At 44.2% G+C, this 16,565-nt stretch overlaps 1 protein-coding gene across 1 annotated transcript in view; it reads left to right on the forward strand.

Moving 5' to 3' along the window:
- Positions 1-9,658, forward strand: part of bahcc1a (BAH domain and coiled-coil containing 1a) — a gene marked incomplete at both ends in the record, with an annotated part of 170,256 nt that extends 160,598 nt beyond the window's left edge. Inside the window, 7 exon segments of the mRNA XM_080723352.1 lie at positions 1,402-1,788; positions 2,362-2,792; positions 3,355-3,604; positions 4,972-5,336; positions 6,230-6,616; positions 8,130-8,366; positions 9,434-9,658. Of these exon segments, the coding sequence (XP_080579478.1) occupies positions 1,402-1,788; positions 2,362-2,792; positions 3,355-3,604; positions 4,972-5,336; positions 6,230-6,616; positions 8,130-8,366; positions 9,434-9,658 (2,282 nt within the window).
- Between the last annotated feature and the right edge of the window lie 6,907 nt (positions 9,659-16,565).

Raw genomic sequence — 16,565 nt, forward strand, 5'->3', positions numbered from 1 at the left:
CAGTTGTTTCCAACCTGGGCGTCAAGTTGGACAATGCGCTAAAACTTGACAAACAAATAAGCGCTGTAGTCAGTTCCAGTTTTTATCACCTGAGGTTGCTCGCTAAAATAAAGTCTGTGCTTTCTTTTAGAGACTTTGAGCGTGTCATCCACGCTTTCATTTCCACTCGTTTAGACTACTGTAATGCACTTTATGTTGGTTTAAACCAAGCATCCATTGCACGGTTACAGTTAGTACAAAACGCTGCAGCGCGGCTCCTTACAGGAACCTGCAGGCGTGACCACATCACACCAGTGCTGTCTTCTCTTCACTGGCTCCCCATTCAGTTCAGAATTGATTTCAAGATCCTTTTGTTTGTTTTTAAATCATTGAATGGGTTGGCACCCCAATACCTTGCAGACCTCTTGGAGGTCTACAACCCTCCAAGGTCTCTGCGCTCCACGGGCCAGTTGAAACTGGAGCCCCCAAAGGGCAAAACAAAAAAGACCAGAGGCGACCGAGCTTTTTCAGTCGCAGGTCCCACCTTATGGAACGCACTCCCCTCCCAAGTCAGACTGGCCCCCACCATCGAGATCTTTAAATCTCGTCTGAAGACACACCTGTACGCCCTGGCTTTTAATTCCAGTTGAGAGTTCATATGGTCTTGTTTTGCTTATTATTTTCACTGTCTGACGCAGCTGCGTCTTTTATTGTCAGTGTTGTTTTCTACTGCTCTTTTTACTGTATTTTATGTTTTGTTGTTTTTTTTTTGTATCTTAGCCTTTGTGTATTTAGCCGTGATTCTATGTACAGCACTTTGTAAACTCTGTTTTTAAAAATGTGCTATATAAATAAAGTGGATTGGATTGGATTGGATATGTATATATTCTTCTGCAATATGTAAATATCTCTGTGTTCATGAACTGGCACTGTCCTGTCTAAAAATTATTGTGACCGAAGAAATAGCGATTTACGATATTATTGCGATAATCAAAATATCTCCAACATCCATTAGACTGGGACGGAACATTTGCCCAAAAAATAGCAGATCTACAAGCTCACAACGCGTCGCAATGCGTTGCGCTTGTAGATCGGCAATTATTTGGCGAATACATTTGGTCGAGAGTGATAAAAAGACTGTATCAAGTACATTATTTCCAGGTCCCTTTTAACAATTATAGACGATTTAAATGGTACCGGATATGCAGCTCAGCAAATAAATGGTGAATTGATCCCAGTGCATGGCGGGGGATCATTTCACGATAAATTTAAATCTTCGCGATACGATTATCGCGAGTGCTTTTGATCACAATAAACGATAATAACGATTATCGTCCCATCCCCAGTGTGTCATTGTGACTCGACTAGGTGCGACTGAATGTAATGATGTAATAACATAATGACGTCACCTTTGTCCTTAAGGCGAGGAGTCACCTCCTGCTCTGATGACACCCAGCGGGGCGACAGCCAGAAGGAGCTCGGGTCTGGAGCAGGCCCCCCTCAGCGACAGACCCTCAGACAGACACCCCTCCAACAGCTACGCTGACAGACCCTCCGACAGACACCCCGCCAACAGACCCTCAGACAGACCCTCAGACAGACACCCCGCCAACAGACCCTCAGACAGACCCTCAGACAGACACCCCGCCAACAGACCCTCAGACAGACCCTCAGACAGACACCCCGCCAACAGACCCTCAGACAGACCCTCAGACAGACACCCCGCCAACAGACCCTCAGACAGACACCCCGCCAACAGCTACGCTGACAGCAACCAAGCCCCGCCAGCCGTCCACAAGAGAAGACCGGGTATACAAATCTTTTTGTCTTTTTTCCCCCCGTTCTCCTTCCAGAAGCAGGGCCTCTTGAGGAAGAGGGGAAAGGGGCCTGCCTGTTCTGGCCATAGTATCATAAAATGTTATTAAAAACGCACCATTTATTATTTTATTTGCCATAGTACATTATTTATTTTAATTATTGGTACCAGCCATTGTCAGTTAAATTAAATTCAAATTAGCTTTATTGGCATGAGAAAACATATATACGTTTACATTGCCAAAGCAGGTGTCAAAATATTATAAAAACTGTTGGTGGGGAACTTAAATATACAGTTGGAGGGGGTACAGCATTGTTATGTCACTTTGTGTCGTTATATGTACAGGTTATAAAGGTTTTTGAAACAAATAGCAGCAATCTTTTGCAGTCACTCTGGGACAAATAGCAGCATGTTTCTTTTCCCCAAAACAATTGAAATAGTATGCAAAACATACATTGTCAGTCATTCTGTGCATATTTAAGTTATTTGTCGTAACTGACCTGTGAATTATTTTTTGTTTACAGCGCATCAATATATTTACAGTTCCCGTGTCTTCTTCATTCCAGGGAGACCTAAGGGTTCCGGGAAGAAACAGAGGCTACAGCAGCAACAACAGCAGCAACAACAGCAGCAGCAGCAACAACAACAACAACAACAGCAGCAGCAGCAACACCGGGGTGAGAATGCCAGCAACGGCCCGTCGTCCCTACTGGGCTGGCCCTCGCTGGCCCTCCCCAGGAAGAGGACCTCCGACAACCTGTTCCAGATCAACGGAGCGCCCAGGAAGGTCCTGAGAGGGAGGGACGACGAGCCGTCGCCCTTCTCGTCGCCTCAGACCCAGCCTCCGCCGCAGGCCTCCACCCAGCAGACCAAGGGCCTGTTCAGCAGCAGCGCCTTCGAGGTGGACTCCTTCAGCAGCATCGCCAACGGCTACTCGTCCTTCTGCAGCCAGACGTCCGCGGGGACGGGAACGGGCATCTCCTCCATGGGCCAGAGGAGCGCGTCGACGGCGACGGTAGGGCATCGCATTCACCAAATATTCGAATATTCGAATATCAAAGTCACTATTCGATGTTGTTCACCGAAGTCGAATATTCGCTTTCTTTTTGTGTTTTTATTGTTTTCTCTTTAAAAAAAGATATAGTTTTTTTAAGCTTGGCTAGATAGGAAGTCATAAGAATAAGTTGCCAATGCCCCTGGTGGATGAATTTGTTAATGCTTTATACCAGGGGTTCTCAAACCTTTTTAGGCTGTGACCCCCGAAATAAACATATTTGAACTGGGGACCCCCACCCTGACAAGCACTTGGAATTGTAGGTATTACATTTAATGTGACTCGGTTTCCGCAGATAAATATTGTGAAAATAGCAGATCTACATGCTCACAACGCCTCGCAACGCGAGGCGTTGTGAGCATGTAGATCGGCTATTTTCACAATGTTAACCTCTTGCTTACTTAATATTTGACAGTTTGGCCAGTCCTGACGAATATTCGACTATTCGAATACTTAAAGGTCGAATAATTCGAATACTAAAAATCACTATTCGTGAATGCCCTAGGCGACGCCGTACGGGCAGAGGCGACGGCAGGACGAGCTGGGCGCGCCGCCGCGGAGCAGCAGGAGGTCGGGGCAGGAGTTTATGGTGAAGCTGGACCACGAAGGCGTGACCTCCCCCAAGACCAAGAACAGCAAGGCCCTGCTGCTGCTGGGCGGAGCAGCGGGGTTCGGAGCCAAGGCCGCCAGCAGCCTGCCCAGACCGGAGGCCTACTCCCACCCAGTGCTGCTGGTCAAGGACAACAAGAAGGGAGGTACGGTACCTGTCGGCAACAAAGGACTTGACGTCACCTCCTGCGTTTTGTCATTCTTCGTATGATTAACCACTAAAGCCCTAGCCTCGCGTAGCCAGGCTTACTCATCTGCGAAGAGAAAAGCCTGGTGACAATAGAAGGCAGAAGACGTGAAGAGGGGGGGGCTGAATTTTCCCGGAAGCTGTATTTTTGTCACAGTGCGGTGTTCCTGCAAACGTATTCCCTGCACGAAAAAAGCTGGTCTACGTCTCCTGCTCCGTCGGTTACGCTCGCAATAAACAATATACAAACAAAAACATTGATTCAAGCAATGTTACACCTATTCAGAGTGAGTTAAGAGCTACAATCTATTTTAGTTTTTTCGCTGGGGAATGTAAACAGACCCGCATCGCATGACGTAACTTCCGTTAACCGCAGCACTTCCGTCACACACTTCAAGCCCTATTGTCAACAGGGTGCTAAAGCCCTATTATATACTTCAGTGGTTCTCAAACTTTGACATTTGAAGGTCTCCCCTTAACTTTGACAGTGTACAAATGGAACAAAATGGACTCTGATGGGTCCATTTGGTTCCATTTGTACACTGTCAAAGTTACAGACTTGTAAGGGTCAATTTAGACCCCCCTAAAGGAACCTAGGGAGTCCCTGAAATCCACTCGAGAACCACTGATATACTTTTTATCACCAATATTGATTAGTATGATTAACCACTAAAGCTCTATTTTATACTAAAATCCACAAGCTCACAACCTTTAGCATTGTGAGCTCGTAGATCGTCTATTTTCGTTATTTTTGAAGAGTTTTCTAAAAAGCGCAATTAAAGATTTTACCCCCCGCCCCCCTCCCCATACGCTTTTTTCCCTTTTTTTTTGAGGGGTGCTAACCGCTCCTACATCTGACTTTGTCTGTTTTGTATGGAGTAAGTATGTCTGTCCCACATTGGCCAAGCTTTGCGGGACGCTTAATGAAATGAACTCATAAAAAGCACCGCTCAGGCGCTCACAGCTCACTTCACACTGGGTGTGAATTTCTTTATATAACTGATCAAATGTATTAGCTCGATTAATCGTTGCACCCCTTTAACTAATTCTCACTGTCCAGCAGAAACCTTGTATCTCCAATTAAGTTTCAAATGTGCATGTTTTTTTCGTACATTTAAGCCCTACCTCCTCATATAAGACTGTTGCACAAAACCAGTGAAAATAGCCGATCTACAAGCAAACAACGCCTCGCACCACGGTGCGTTGTGTGCTTGTAGATGAGCTATTTTCACTAGTTTAAATCATTTTTAAAATGATAAATACAAAATGAACAAGGTTATCCGACGACGACGTTAACATTCATCCCTGTCGTTTTCTCCTTCCCAGAGCTCCTCCTGAAGGGAGCCCCTCCCCAGAGGAAGCCCCCCACCACCACCACCACCCCGCCGCTGGGCTCGGACTACGCAGACCTGGGCTTCAGCTCCCACAGGGACTGCCACAGCTCCTACTCCGACCTGGACGACGAGGAGGAGGACGAGGAGGAGGAGCGGAGGAGGAGGAGGAGGAGGGACGGCGGTGGCGGCGGCGTTAGCGGGCCGCTGAGGGCGAGCGGCGCCGGCGGCCGTTTCCTCTCCTCGCCTCGCCTCTCCGTGTCCTCCTCGTCCTCGGCCTCCTCCTCTTCCTCCTCGTCCGGCTCGCTGTCCAGCTCCAGCCTCTGCTCCTCCGACAACGACTCCTCCTACAGCTCCGAGGTGAGCCGAACTGAGCTGTAAAGCTGTAGATTTGAACCACTTTAACCATTATATGCTTTAGCCATTGAACAATAGCAGATCTACAAGCTCGCAGCGCGAAAAAAAAAAAAAATCGTATCTCGCCAAGCTTTATAAACTATATATTTTTTAAAGAGAAAAAATAAAAAAATAAAAAAATAAGCGAATATTCGACTTTGGTGAACAACTTCGAATAGTGACTTTGATATTCGAATATTTGGTGAATGCCCTATTTTGAATAAATGTACACTTTATAATCACGATTACATCTCTCACTACGATATTAATAAATGCCCCATGCCTGCTAGGGGTGTAACGATATAGTAACTATCGAAATATCGTTTTTAACTTAAAGAACCGAAGTATATCGAAATGAAAACAGCTAAAATCGAATCGTATCGTTTTATTTTGTATCGTATCGAATCGGCAGTGCAAAGAATCGATTGTATCGATACTACCTACTTGGGCATTGTATTTAGCATTTTTAAGAAGAAAGGGGTTAAAAAGGAGGGGTTTAATTACTTTTCCTTTCTATATCTATCGATAAATGTGTGTAATCTCTGGGTTCATCTCAAGGTGCAGGTTTGTCAATATACAATGTCCATGTTTTTGGCAGATAATCACTGCGTTTACTTATTTATATCCATAATAATACATGTTTCCTTTAAAAACCTGCACTATCCACACCTTTCACACAGATTTAATGTCTTTGCTAAATAGTTACTATATCGATTTTAAATCATTGAATCGAATCGTATCGTATCGCCATGAATGAACCAATATCGTCCATGTATCGTATCGTCAACCATGTATCGTGATATGTATCGAATCGCTTTTAAAATGTATCGTTACACCCCTAATGCCTGCTTCCCAAGGACGAGGACGCCTCGGCCCTGATGCTGCGGGGCTGCCTGTCCTCCCACCGGGGGCTGCTGCAGCCCACCGAGCCGCCCCCCGGCGCCACCGCCGCAGCCACCACCTCGGGACCGCCGCACCGCCACTCCTTCGTGGCCAAAGCCATGGCCGTGGCCAACGCCAAAGGAGGCCCCGTCGCCGACCACCACCACGTCTCCAACAGCGGCAGCAAGTCCCTGAAACGGAAGGAGTGCAGCGGCGGCGGCTCCGCCACCTCCAGACCCCCCAAGGAGCTGCTGAAGAAGCCCAGGATGCTGCCAGACGACTGCCTGATGCCCCCCCGGCCCAAGATGTCCGCCTTCCTCTCAGGGCGGCAGATGTGGAGGTGGTCAGGAAACCCCACGCAGGTGAGGAGGAGGGTAGTAAGGAGCTGTGGGAACCAGGGGCGTCACAAGGGGGGGGGGAAGTGGGACTGAGTTACTAGGGCCCAAGGTGGAGGGGGCCTTCATTATTTTATACTTTAGCTATTGACAAAATGAAAAGTCGTGAAAATGTGTGCAAATCTTTGAATATAATGTATTTTTTGAAGCAAACATTTGTAACTAAAATGTCCTTCACATGAAAAGGTTTGAGCACCACTGACACAGAAAACAAAACTTCAGAAGGATTTGAAATATTCAAAGACTTGCACAAATTTTCACGGTTTTTCTAAAATAGCAGATCTAGAAGCTTGCAGCGGTGCCGCGCTATGAGCTTGTAGATCTGCTATTTTTCAATAGTTAAAGCACAAAATGTGAGTGAATCCTTGTACCCAAGGCCCAGAATTTGGTGCAACACCCTTGGCTGTGGGAACCGACGGTTCCCGGGCCATGTGTGGCCCACAAGGCCAGGAACATCAATTATCTCCTGTTTCTGTTGGCGTGAAGCGGCTTGATGTACAAGTACAGTAGGGACAGTTGGGACTCACCCCCATGCCCAGTGCCAAGAAGGGAGGCATTGGGCACCATTTTTATAGTGTTTGGCATGACGCAGCCAGGGGATTGAACCCCACAACAAGCCCATTGAGCTGAGGAGGAGAGCATGACATACTCTACAGTCTACACACTCAAACACGTAATTACTTACACATACTTTTCCCATGCTATATTACTCTATGTTTCCCAAACAATAGGCTGGGAGTCGGGACCCATTTTCGGGTCACAGGAATAAGTAAATGATTGCGACCCATAATTTAGTTTTTTTTAAACATAATATTATTTTATTCAGACATGCCCCCTTCCTATATAAACCTATTGTAACTTGAGTGTCTGAGAAAATGAATATATCTAAATACTGATTCAAGCAACTTAAAAACTTTAGCGGACGTTAAAATGATACCAAACATGTTTGAAAGTTAAATATGTAAAAAATGTTTTGAAACGCTGAGGAAGGCCACCAGTCCGTCTGTTTCTCTGGTGAGACTATGCTGCTGTTTATAATAGGAAATAAATATCTACGTGAAGAAATGACTCAAGAGAGTGCGGATATTCCCTTTACCTTGAAAGTTAAATATCCCTTTAAACATTTCATACGTTTTCAAAGCAAATTCCATACATTTTGAAACATTTTTTCAAAAGGATTCCAGACATTTTAAAATAAATCATTAAAGGAGTAGTTCACCCCCAAAATTACTTTTTATATTGATTACTCATGCCACGGAGGGTAGAGTTCAATAATATTTTTTGTTTTTTATCACATTCCTAAGACAAAAATTTGATTCGAGTAAATTTACCCCCATTGATTCCGGATGGGGACCCGTTTCGAAACGGGTCCCCATTTTGGGGGTGAACTACTCCTTTAAGTCAAACAATGGTTTTGGAACGCCCCGATACAACTTAACATTCATTCCTGTTTCTGTCACCGCGGTGGTTTCCCCCACAGAGGCGTGGTCTGAAGGGGAAAGCCAGGAAGCTGTTCTACAAGGCCATCGTGCGAGGCAAAGACACGGTGACGGTGGGGGACTGTGCCGTGTTCCTGTCGGCCGGCCGGCCCCACCTCCCCTACGTGGGCCGCATCGAGAACCTGTGGGAGTCCTGGACCTCCAGCATGGTGGTCAAGGTCAAGTGGTTCTACCACCCCGAGGAGACCAAGCTGGGCAAGAGGCACCGCGACGGCAAGGTCAGCAGGGCCGCCCACAAACTGTTATGCACAGGGTTCCCAGACTTCCCACGGTCATGAAATTCCTGGAAATATTTTGAAATTAGAAAAATATTTTTCCAGTACTGGAAAGGTTTTGGAATTTATCAAGGGTCCTGGAAGGTCCTGGAAAAATTAGCTATGCATTGTCTTTGGTTATTGATTTTGTTAATACCTCTGAAATGACAAATTAAACATGGGCCAAATTGCAAATATTAGAGGCAGACATTGTGAGACATTGCGTTGCGAGGCGTTGTGAGCATGTAGATCTGCTATTTTCACAATAAAACCGTGTTATACAAAATTCCTCAACTCTCTTCAAATATGATTATTCCGGGGGTCACGGCCTGAAAAGGTTGAGAACCACTGGCATACACTACCTATATTTGGGTATTGCGCATAGGAGTAAGCGACTCGTTATTGAGCTGAATTATTGTTATATAGTCCTGGAAACCGGGTTAAATATTCTGGAAAAGTTTTGGAAATTAATCTGTAGAAATGTGTGGGAACCCTGTGTTATGTAATATATATCGTCGTTGTCGGGTGGAAACCTTGTATGTCCAAAACAAATGATTTAAAAGTATTGAACTAGCAGATCTGCAAGCACACGCGTTGTGTGCTTGCAGATCGGCTATTTTCAATGCTTTTGTGCGACACTTTTGTATGAAGTAGAGCTTTAATTTACGGGGGAAAAGGTTTCTGCCTGACAGTGACGATATGCAATTATTCTCTTAGTGATTATGCTATTGATTACTTTTTCGAGTAAGACACAGATTTTCATTTTTTATACTTTTTTAAATATCAAGAAATGTATTGACCACTATATATTTTTTTTCTTTTCTTTTTCTTTATATATATATGGTGTTGTGCACAGATAATAACAATAGCCCACAAGCTCACAATGCATCGCGTTGTGTGAGCTTTGAAGATTTTCAAGATTTTAAAACCAGCATTTCAGTAACTTGACAACTCGTCTTTATATGAGCCTTGCACCGAAGCAACAAAAATGAACGTGTGTGGGGTTGTGTTTTCTTGTGTCTGTCCTGCAGCACGCCCTGTACCAGTCGTGCCACGAGGATGAAAACGACGTCCAGACAATCTCCCATAAGTGCCAGGTGGTGAGCAGGGCGGAGTACGAGCGGCTGACCCGCGGCCAGAGGCCCGGCGGCGGCGGCGGCGCCGCACAATCCCCCAACCTCTACTACCTGGCCGGGACCTACGACCCCACCAGCGGCCAGCTGGTCACTGCTGAGGGGGTGTCCATCCTCTGCTGAGGCCAAACCCCCCCCCCCCCCCCACTCCCCTTCTTCCCCGTGAGGAGGATATACTACTGAAGTCTGACCTGAAGGACCCATCGGCACTTAGGTAGAAGAGAGCTGTTTCCCCCAGGCGTCCGTGGCAGGTAGTGTGAGGCTACGCACTGTGGCACAGTGGTTCTCAAACTTTCAAGGTCTCCCCTTAACTCTGACAGTGTACGAACGGGTCCATTTGGTTCCATTTGTACACTGTCTGAGTTACAGACTTTTATGGGTCAATTTAGACCTCCCTAAAGGAACCCACAGAGTCCCTGGAATACACTTTGAGAAACACTGCTGTAGCACACGGGCCTTAAAGGGGGATTTTATACTTTGTCGCTCGCCGTTGCTCGTCACAACGCGGAAATAGCCGTCCTACAAGCTCGACGGGTCGCACCGTGAGCTTGCAGATCTGCTATTTTTGTTGGGCGAGCGACACGGCAGTGCTGAAAATCAGGCATTTCCCTTCACGGCAAAGGGAATCACCGTCGGCTACGAACACAGATCTGGCAACGCCCACCCTTTCTTTGAGAACTAATACAGTGTAAGAAAGTCTGGTTTCACCTGACCAGCAACCTAGTATTCTCTGACCTGCTTTTTGTCCGCCGGGTCTATTCTCATCTCCTTAAGAAAATAAGAAAAAGATCACTAGTAACGCGACTGAAAACTTTGCGTCTGGTTTTTCGGGAAAAACCAGCGCTCCTCCCAACCGTCATTTAGGTCACCAAAAGGAGAGTGGAAGAGTTACGTTGAACATTTGCTAAGGTACCAGAAGGTTTTTTTTTCCCCGCCCTGGTCTCCGAGGACCAATTCTTTGAGGTAGCCTTACCTAAGGGAATGAGGGAGGAAGAAGAAGTGAGGCGGGAGGCGTTGGGGGAGAACGGCTTTCTCCCCCCAGACCTCATCATTCCAGGGATGTTGAAAATTGTGTACAGCGTGTACTGTAGATAAACCTTTGATGTCTGTAAATATCTCTTTTTGAATCCTTTCCAATCAAGCCATACACTTCAGTACCTCTCGCCTGTCTTGACTGTTCAGGTGCGCATTGTACAGTTCAATTATCGAGTCGTGATATTGTCGTCTGTTGTCTATATGTACATAAAAGCTATTTTATATAGAAGTCTATTGTATATATATATAAGAGGTATCTTTCCATGTTTGCAATTGATTTATTTTTCTATGGGTGTAGAATATCTTTTCTTTTCTTTTGTTTTTGCTTGCTTTTTTTTTGTTGCTTTGGGTAATATAAGATTGAAGATAGTGTTGCACTGCACATGCCCTGCTGAGAGATAGAGAGATTCAGAGAAAGAGAGAGAGGGAGGGAAACAAACAGACAGACAGACAGACAGCACAGTCAAAGAGCGAAGGATTTAGTCTGTAACGGGACAAGATTCACTCTCTGAGAGAGAGGGGTCATCCTGTTAAAAAAGAATATAGGTCAAGTGGCTTTTTGTAAAAAAAATAAAGAAATGTTGTGTTATGTTCAGTATGTTGCATATTTGATGTCCTATTTTTTAAAACACCTTTTTATTTATGTACCTTTCATTTTGGTCACCAACGCCAGGCAGATACCAGTGGGCTGCAATCACGGGTCATGGAAGAATTAAGGCTAAGGCTTAATTTATAGGCGGTCTGCACGACCCTTTCGACGAGCGTCGGTCAATAGAAACGAAAATTGATGATGTGAGTCGCTCTGGAAAGACAGAGTTTTTCTTTGGCTGACAAAGGGTCATGCGACAAAGCGAGGATTTACGCTTGTTTTGGTGCCTAATGTATGTCACGGCGAAAATAGCCGATCTACAAGCTCGAAACACATCGCAACACAGCGTGCTGTCAGCTTGCACATCTGACATTTTCAGCGCGCGACGCCGCATAGTCTGAAGGATCCTTAAGATAGCCCCTAACAAGGTCAATATCGTCGTCGGGTGGAAACCGTGTATCTCCAAAACCGTTCGTTTTGTATTTATCATTTTAAAATGATCCAAACTAGTGGAAACAGCCGATACAAGCACACAACGCCTCGCGCCGCGAGGCGTTGTGTGCTTGTTGATCTGCTGTTTTCACTACTTTTGTGCGATGGCCTTGTATGATGAAGCAGTGCTTTACTTTGCGAAAAAAGATTACCAATTTGAAACTTGGAGATACGAGGTTTCTGCCCGACAGTGACGATACACTGTACGTGTTGACACAATGTCTGTGTGTGATGAGTGTCCTGGCATCACTATAATCATGTCCACACAACTTGATTTAGAACGATTTAGAAGAAAAAGAAAAGACAAGGTCTGTTAAGGAAAAACACGTGTTGCGCTGCACTGGAAAAAAGTGCACATTTCAACACAATTAAGGCCTGTGAAATACCAAAGTGTCTATATAAGATCTATATTTACTTTATTTAAATTTAAGATATCTCAAGCACCTATACTGAAAAAAATCGAATCAGAAATCACTGGGTAAATTTGTGTATACTTTTTGTCCTCCGCTATTATATTGTATTGGCTTTGCATTGTGACAATGGTTTTTCTTGCACATGCACCTGCTGGCTTTGTTTAGCGCAAAGAGTTATGAAGCGAACGGCCACCTGGACAGGAAGTGACAGAAGGTCACGGTACTGGCAAAGTAGGGAGGGTTGAGTATTGACGTTTCTTTGGAATTTCTCCATTATAGTTTCATCAGCCCATCTGTGTTCTCTTTTGTACAGTACAAAAATACATACTCTTAACTGTGAAGGACAATCAGAGTCACTTAGAATAGGTTCACCTCAATCTGAATATTTCTTAAGTTTATTTTATCGGTGCCAAGTACATTTTTTGTCAAGTCTTTTTTTTTTTTTTGTCTTACATTGTTTGATATGCAATCCTGAGTATTCTTTTGTCGTTCACACATTTTTATTTTGTACATTTTTATTTTGTTCATCACATTTGTTTCTGTTTTCTTTTTTAATTTATTGTCGATGTTGCTGTTTGCTCGTCACGCCAAGAGCGCTTTATTATGAGAATGTGACATTGTTGTTTTTTGTTTTGTTTTTTCGTCTTGGCGTGATGTCACATTTACATTTCTTAATAAAAGAAAAACCCTGGTCTTTGTCGTAGAGGCCAACTAGTGAAAAGAAATAAAGCAACACTGGATTCTTCTCATCCACGACACTCTCTGAATGCTTTCTGTTGTTTTCACTGTGTTCCCGTCAGGGGTGTCGCACCAAATTCTGGGCCCTGGGTACTTTAACTATTGAAAAAATAGCAGATATACAAGCTCACAGCGCGGCACCGAGTGCCGCGCTGCGAGCTTGTAGATCTGCTATTTTTTGAAAAATCGTGACGATAGTCTTTGAATAATATTTCAAATCCTTCTAAGGTTTTTTTTGAAAAACCTATGTTTCTATGTCAGTGCTGCTCAAACCTTTTCATGTGAAGGACCCCCCCAAAATGATATGTATTTGGCCACGGAACCCCCGTCTCAAAATATTTAGTTCCAGGGAGCGCCCCAGAAGCAAAATTTGAGTTAGAAATGTTCCCTTAAAAAAATACATACATTCAAAGATTTGCTCACATTTTCATAACTTTTCCCAAAATAGCAGATCTTACAAGCTCGCAGCGCGGCACTCGGTGCCGCGCTGTGAGCTTGTATATCTGCTATTTTTCAATAGCTAAATAATTCCAGGCCCCTCTACCTTGGGCCCAAGTAACTCATTCCCACTCTCCCCCCCACACCCTTGTGACGCCCCTGGTTCCCTTCATCTTACTGGCTCCTGCCTTTTCATTTTTCCCCCTCATCATCATCAAGGGTTTCCTGATAATCCCAGCTATTCTCCCACCTCTCCTCTCCCTTCTATTTTAAGATTTGTTTTTCTGTGTTGTTCTCCTCAACCGTAAATCAATGCTGTGCTAAGTAAGCCAGTGTTTCTCAACCTGTGGGTCGGGTCCCCAAATTATTTTGGGGCGGTCCCCAGATGATTGAACTTAATGTGCAACATTGTTTTCTCTCTCAACAGTAAACAAACTGGCATAACGTTTAAGTGTATATGAGGTTTTCTGCACATTTCTATAATGACAATTTGAGGACTTTTTAATACCTCTAAAATTACAAATTAAACATTGGTCAAATATTAAAGGCAGAAATTGTGAAAATAGCCGATCTACATGCTCACAATGCCTCGCGTTGCGAGGCGTTGTGAGCATGTAGATCGGCTATTTTCACAATAGAACCGTGTTATACAAAATGAAATGCCTCAACTCTTAGTGCTCGTCAGGGTGGGGGGGGGGTGGGGGGGGTTCCCAGTTAAAATATGATTATTTTGGGGGTCACGGCCTGAAAAGGTTGAGAACCACCTTGCTAAGCATCAAACTGGGAAATTACCGAAAAGGAAAATACTCAGTTGTTATCACTCTAAGCCGTGTGTGCGTGCGTGTGTGTGTGTGTGTGCGCGCGCTCGTGCGCTTGTGTGTGCCAGAACGAGGCCATTATGGGTAATATTTGAATGTCCCGTCCCGTACTAACGATTTGAAAATCTCTCAAAGTCTCCAAATGACAGAGACAGGCCTTATGAGTAGCTGTGGAGAGTCTTCTTGGGTGCTATAATTGTCGGATATTTTAAGGTTAGATAATTAGGCCAAGCTAATGCCTTAGAAATAAATAACATTTGCTTGTCCAAAGGGTCCATCAGCACCAAAGACAGAAACCTGATTTTATAGTGCAATGGTGCTTTTGTCCATTACTGAGTTTGTCAACGTGTTAAAAATGGAGAGTGGAAAAAAACAATAATATATATATATAAAAAAAAAGACGATGTGATGTTACATCCATTGATTCAACTAAGATTAAGTACGCCTTTTTTGGTTCTTAGGAATTAAATATACAAATGTGTCGAAGTATCAGAAATGTATATCGAGTTTCCCTGCTAAGCTCTGTAAATATTTTAGATGTTGACTAATTCTCAAAAAACGTATGTGAATTTCAGTGATTCATTGATGATGTTTATTATATTTTTTATTTGAAAGGAATTGGCTTCCCTGTTAAATGTGTCTAAATGAGGGGTTGGGTGCAAAACTCACTTTATACCCCGAGATGAACCCACACTAAATGACCAACTTATGTCATAGTTATTTTTTTGAGTAATGATGAAGTCCTATTTTGTTCTGGGCCCTGGGGGAGGGGTGGGGGAAGGGGACTGTATGGCGGAGTGTTAATGTCTTAAAGAAATGTAAATGTGTAAATTCTGTATTTGCGTTGGAAATTTTACATTTAAAAAAAAAAAAAATGTAAAGTGTTTTAGTAAGATTTTTATAGATGGCATATAAAAAAATAAATATCAAAACTTGAAACACCTTTATTTCTATTTGATAGCCTGCTTATTTCTGATCCCTGCGGTGTGCGTACTAGCAATATTTCTGAGTGGATATATCGTCGTTGTCGGGTGAAAACCTTGTATGTCCAAAACCGTTCGTTTTGCATTTATCATTTAAAAATGATTCAAACTAGTGAAAACAGCCAATCTACAAGCACACAACGCCTCGCACCGCGAGGCGTTGCGAGGCGTTGTGTGCTTGTAGATCTGCTGTTTTCACTACTTTTGTGCGACGGCCTTGTATGATGAAGCAGAGCTTTACTTTGCGAAAGAACGTAAAAATTTGAAACTTGGAGATAGAAGGTTTCCACCCCACAACAACGATATACTGTACGGTCGGTCATAAAAGAGGGCGCTCTCTGGTGGAACATGAAACGCCCTGCTTCAGATAGACAACTGGTTGCTTGCATTTTTGTGAAGATATTTTTTGTTGTTCGTTGACACAGTTTACTGTACAGGACCTTGCATAATGCAGAATTATGCAGTCCCAACAATGTGTCCTCTGCCTGCCTGGAGAACCAGGGGTCTTTAAGACCAAGAGTCCCCTAGCTGAGAGAGAGAGAGAGATATGAAGCAGGGACCCCCCACTACATTGTATAAAATTGTGTTGCAGATTATCAATATTTTTTCATAGATAGCTTTAAAACTTGTTTAACAGCACCTTCATGTTGATGTGCATTTTCATGTATCCACTTGAACCCTAAATACTTGACCTTTCACTTTGTAGTCTGCTCTTTTTGTTCCCTCGACAACAAACCTCTTTGCTGAAAATCACAGCTTGTAGATCTGCTATTTTTGTCTAAAGTTATCAGAATAGGGACGCTCCGTCGTGCTATAGGGTTCAAGTGGTTAATGTCAAAAACAAATTCCTATCACACAAAGATTTGGCAGCCCCACATACATAGGTCTGAGGACCCCCTATAGCCTATATAATAGGGTCCCGGACCCCCTTGTTGAAACCCCTGAGGTACATCAAATTGATTGATTGATTGATTGATTGAAGAATTTTTTTGAAGTTTGGTACAGTTTCATGACAGTACAGTTCACTGGTTCAAAGTCAACTAAAAGGACACACTCAAGAAAGCACATCACATGACTTATTTAAATTGAGATCCTTTTTTTTAACTCATATAACACTGAATGACAGCCAGATAGAATCCTACCACACACCAGCCACAACAACCTTATCGTCTGTGCATTCGTGTTTCTGCACATCACACTTGACAAAGGCCATCTCTGAAAACAGCGCAATAAACCCGCTGCTCGCATAGCTCCGGGGAGGCACAATATGGGTCAGTGACCTTTCACTGTTTGGCCCTAGGGGTCTTTGTGTCCAGCGTCGAGACCCCCCGGCGACACCACCCCCACCCCCTGCCCCCCCTCCCCCTCTGCCCACATGGAGGTTAATGGGCACATCAGTCATCACTCCAGCAGTGGCCGCAGCGAACACAAACACTGGCTGTTTACCGCTGCTATAGCCTTTGTGTTGGCCACGGCCACTGCCCCGTGTCGGAGCCCTGCCTGGCCCTTTCCTGCGTCAGAGGG

Source organism: Nannobrachium achirus (genome assembly GCF_963921795.1).
Source record: "Nannobrachium achirus genome assembly, chromosome: 4".
Classification (NCBI taxonomy): domain Eukaryota; kingdom Metazoa; phylum Chordata; class Actinopteri; order Myctophiformes; family Myctophidae; genus Nannobrachium; species Nannobrachium achirus.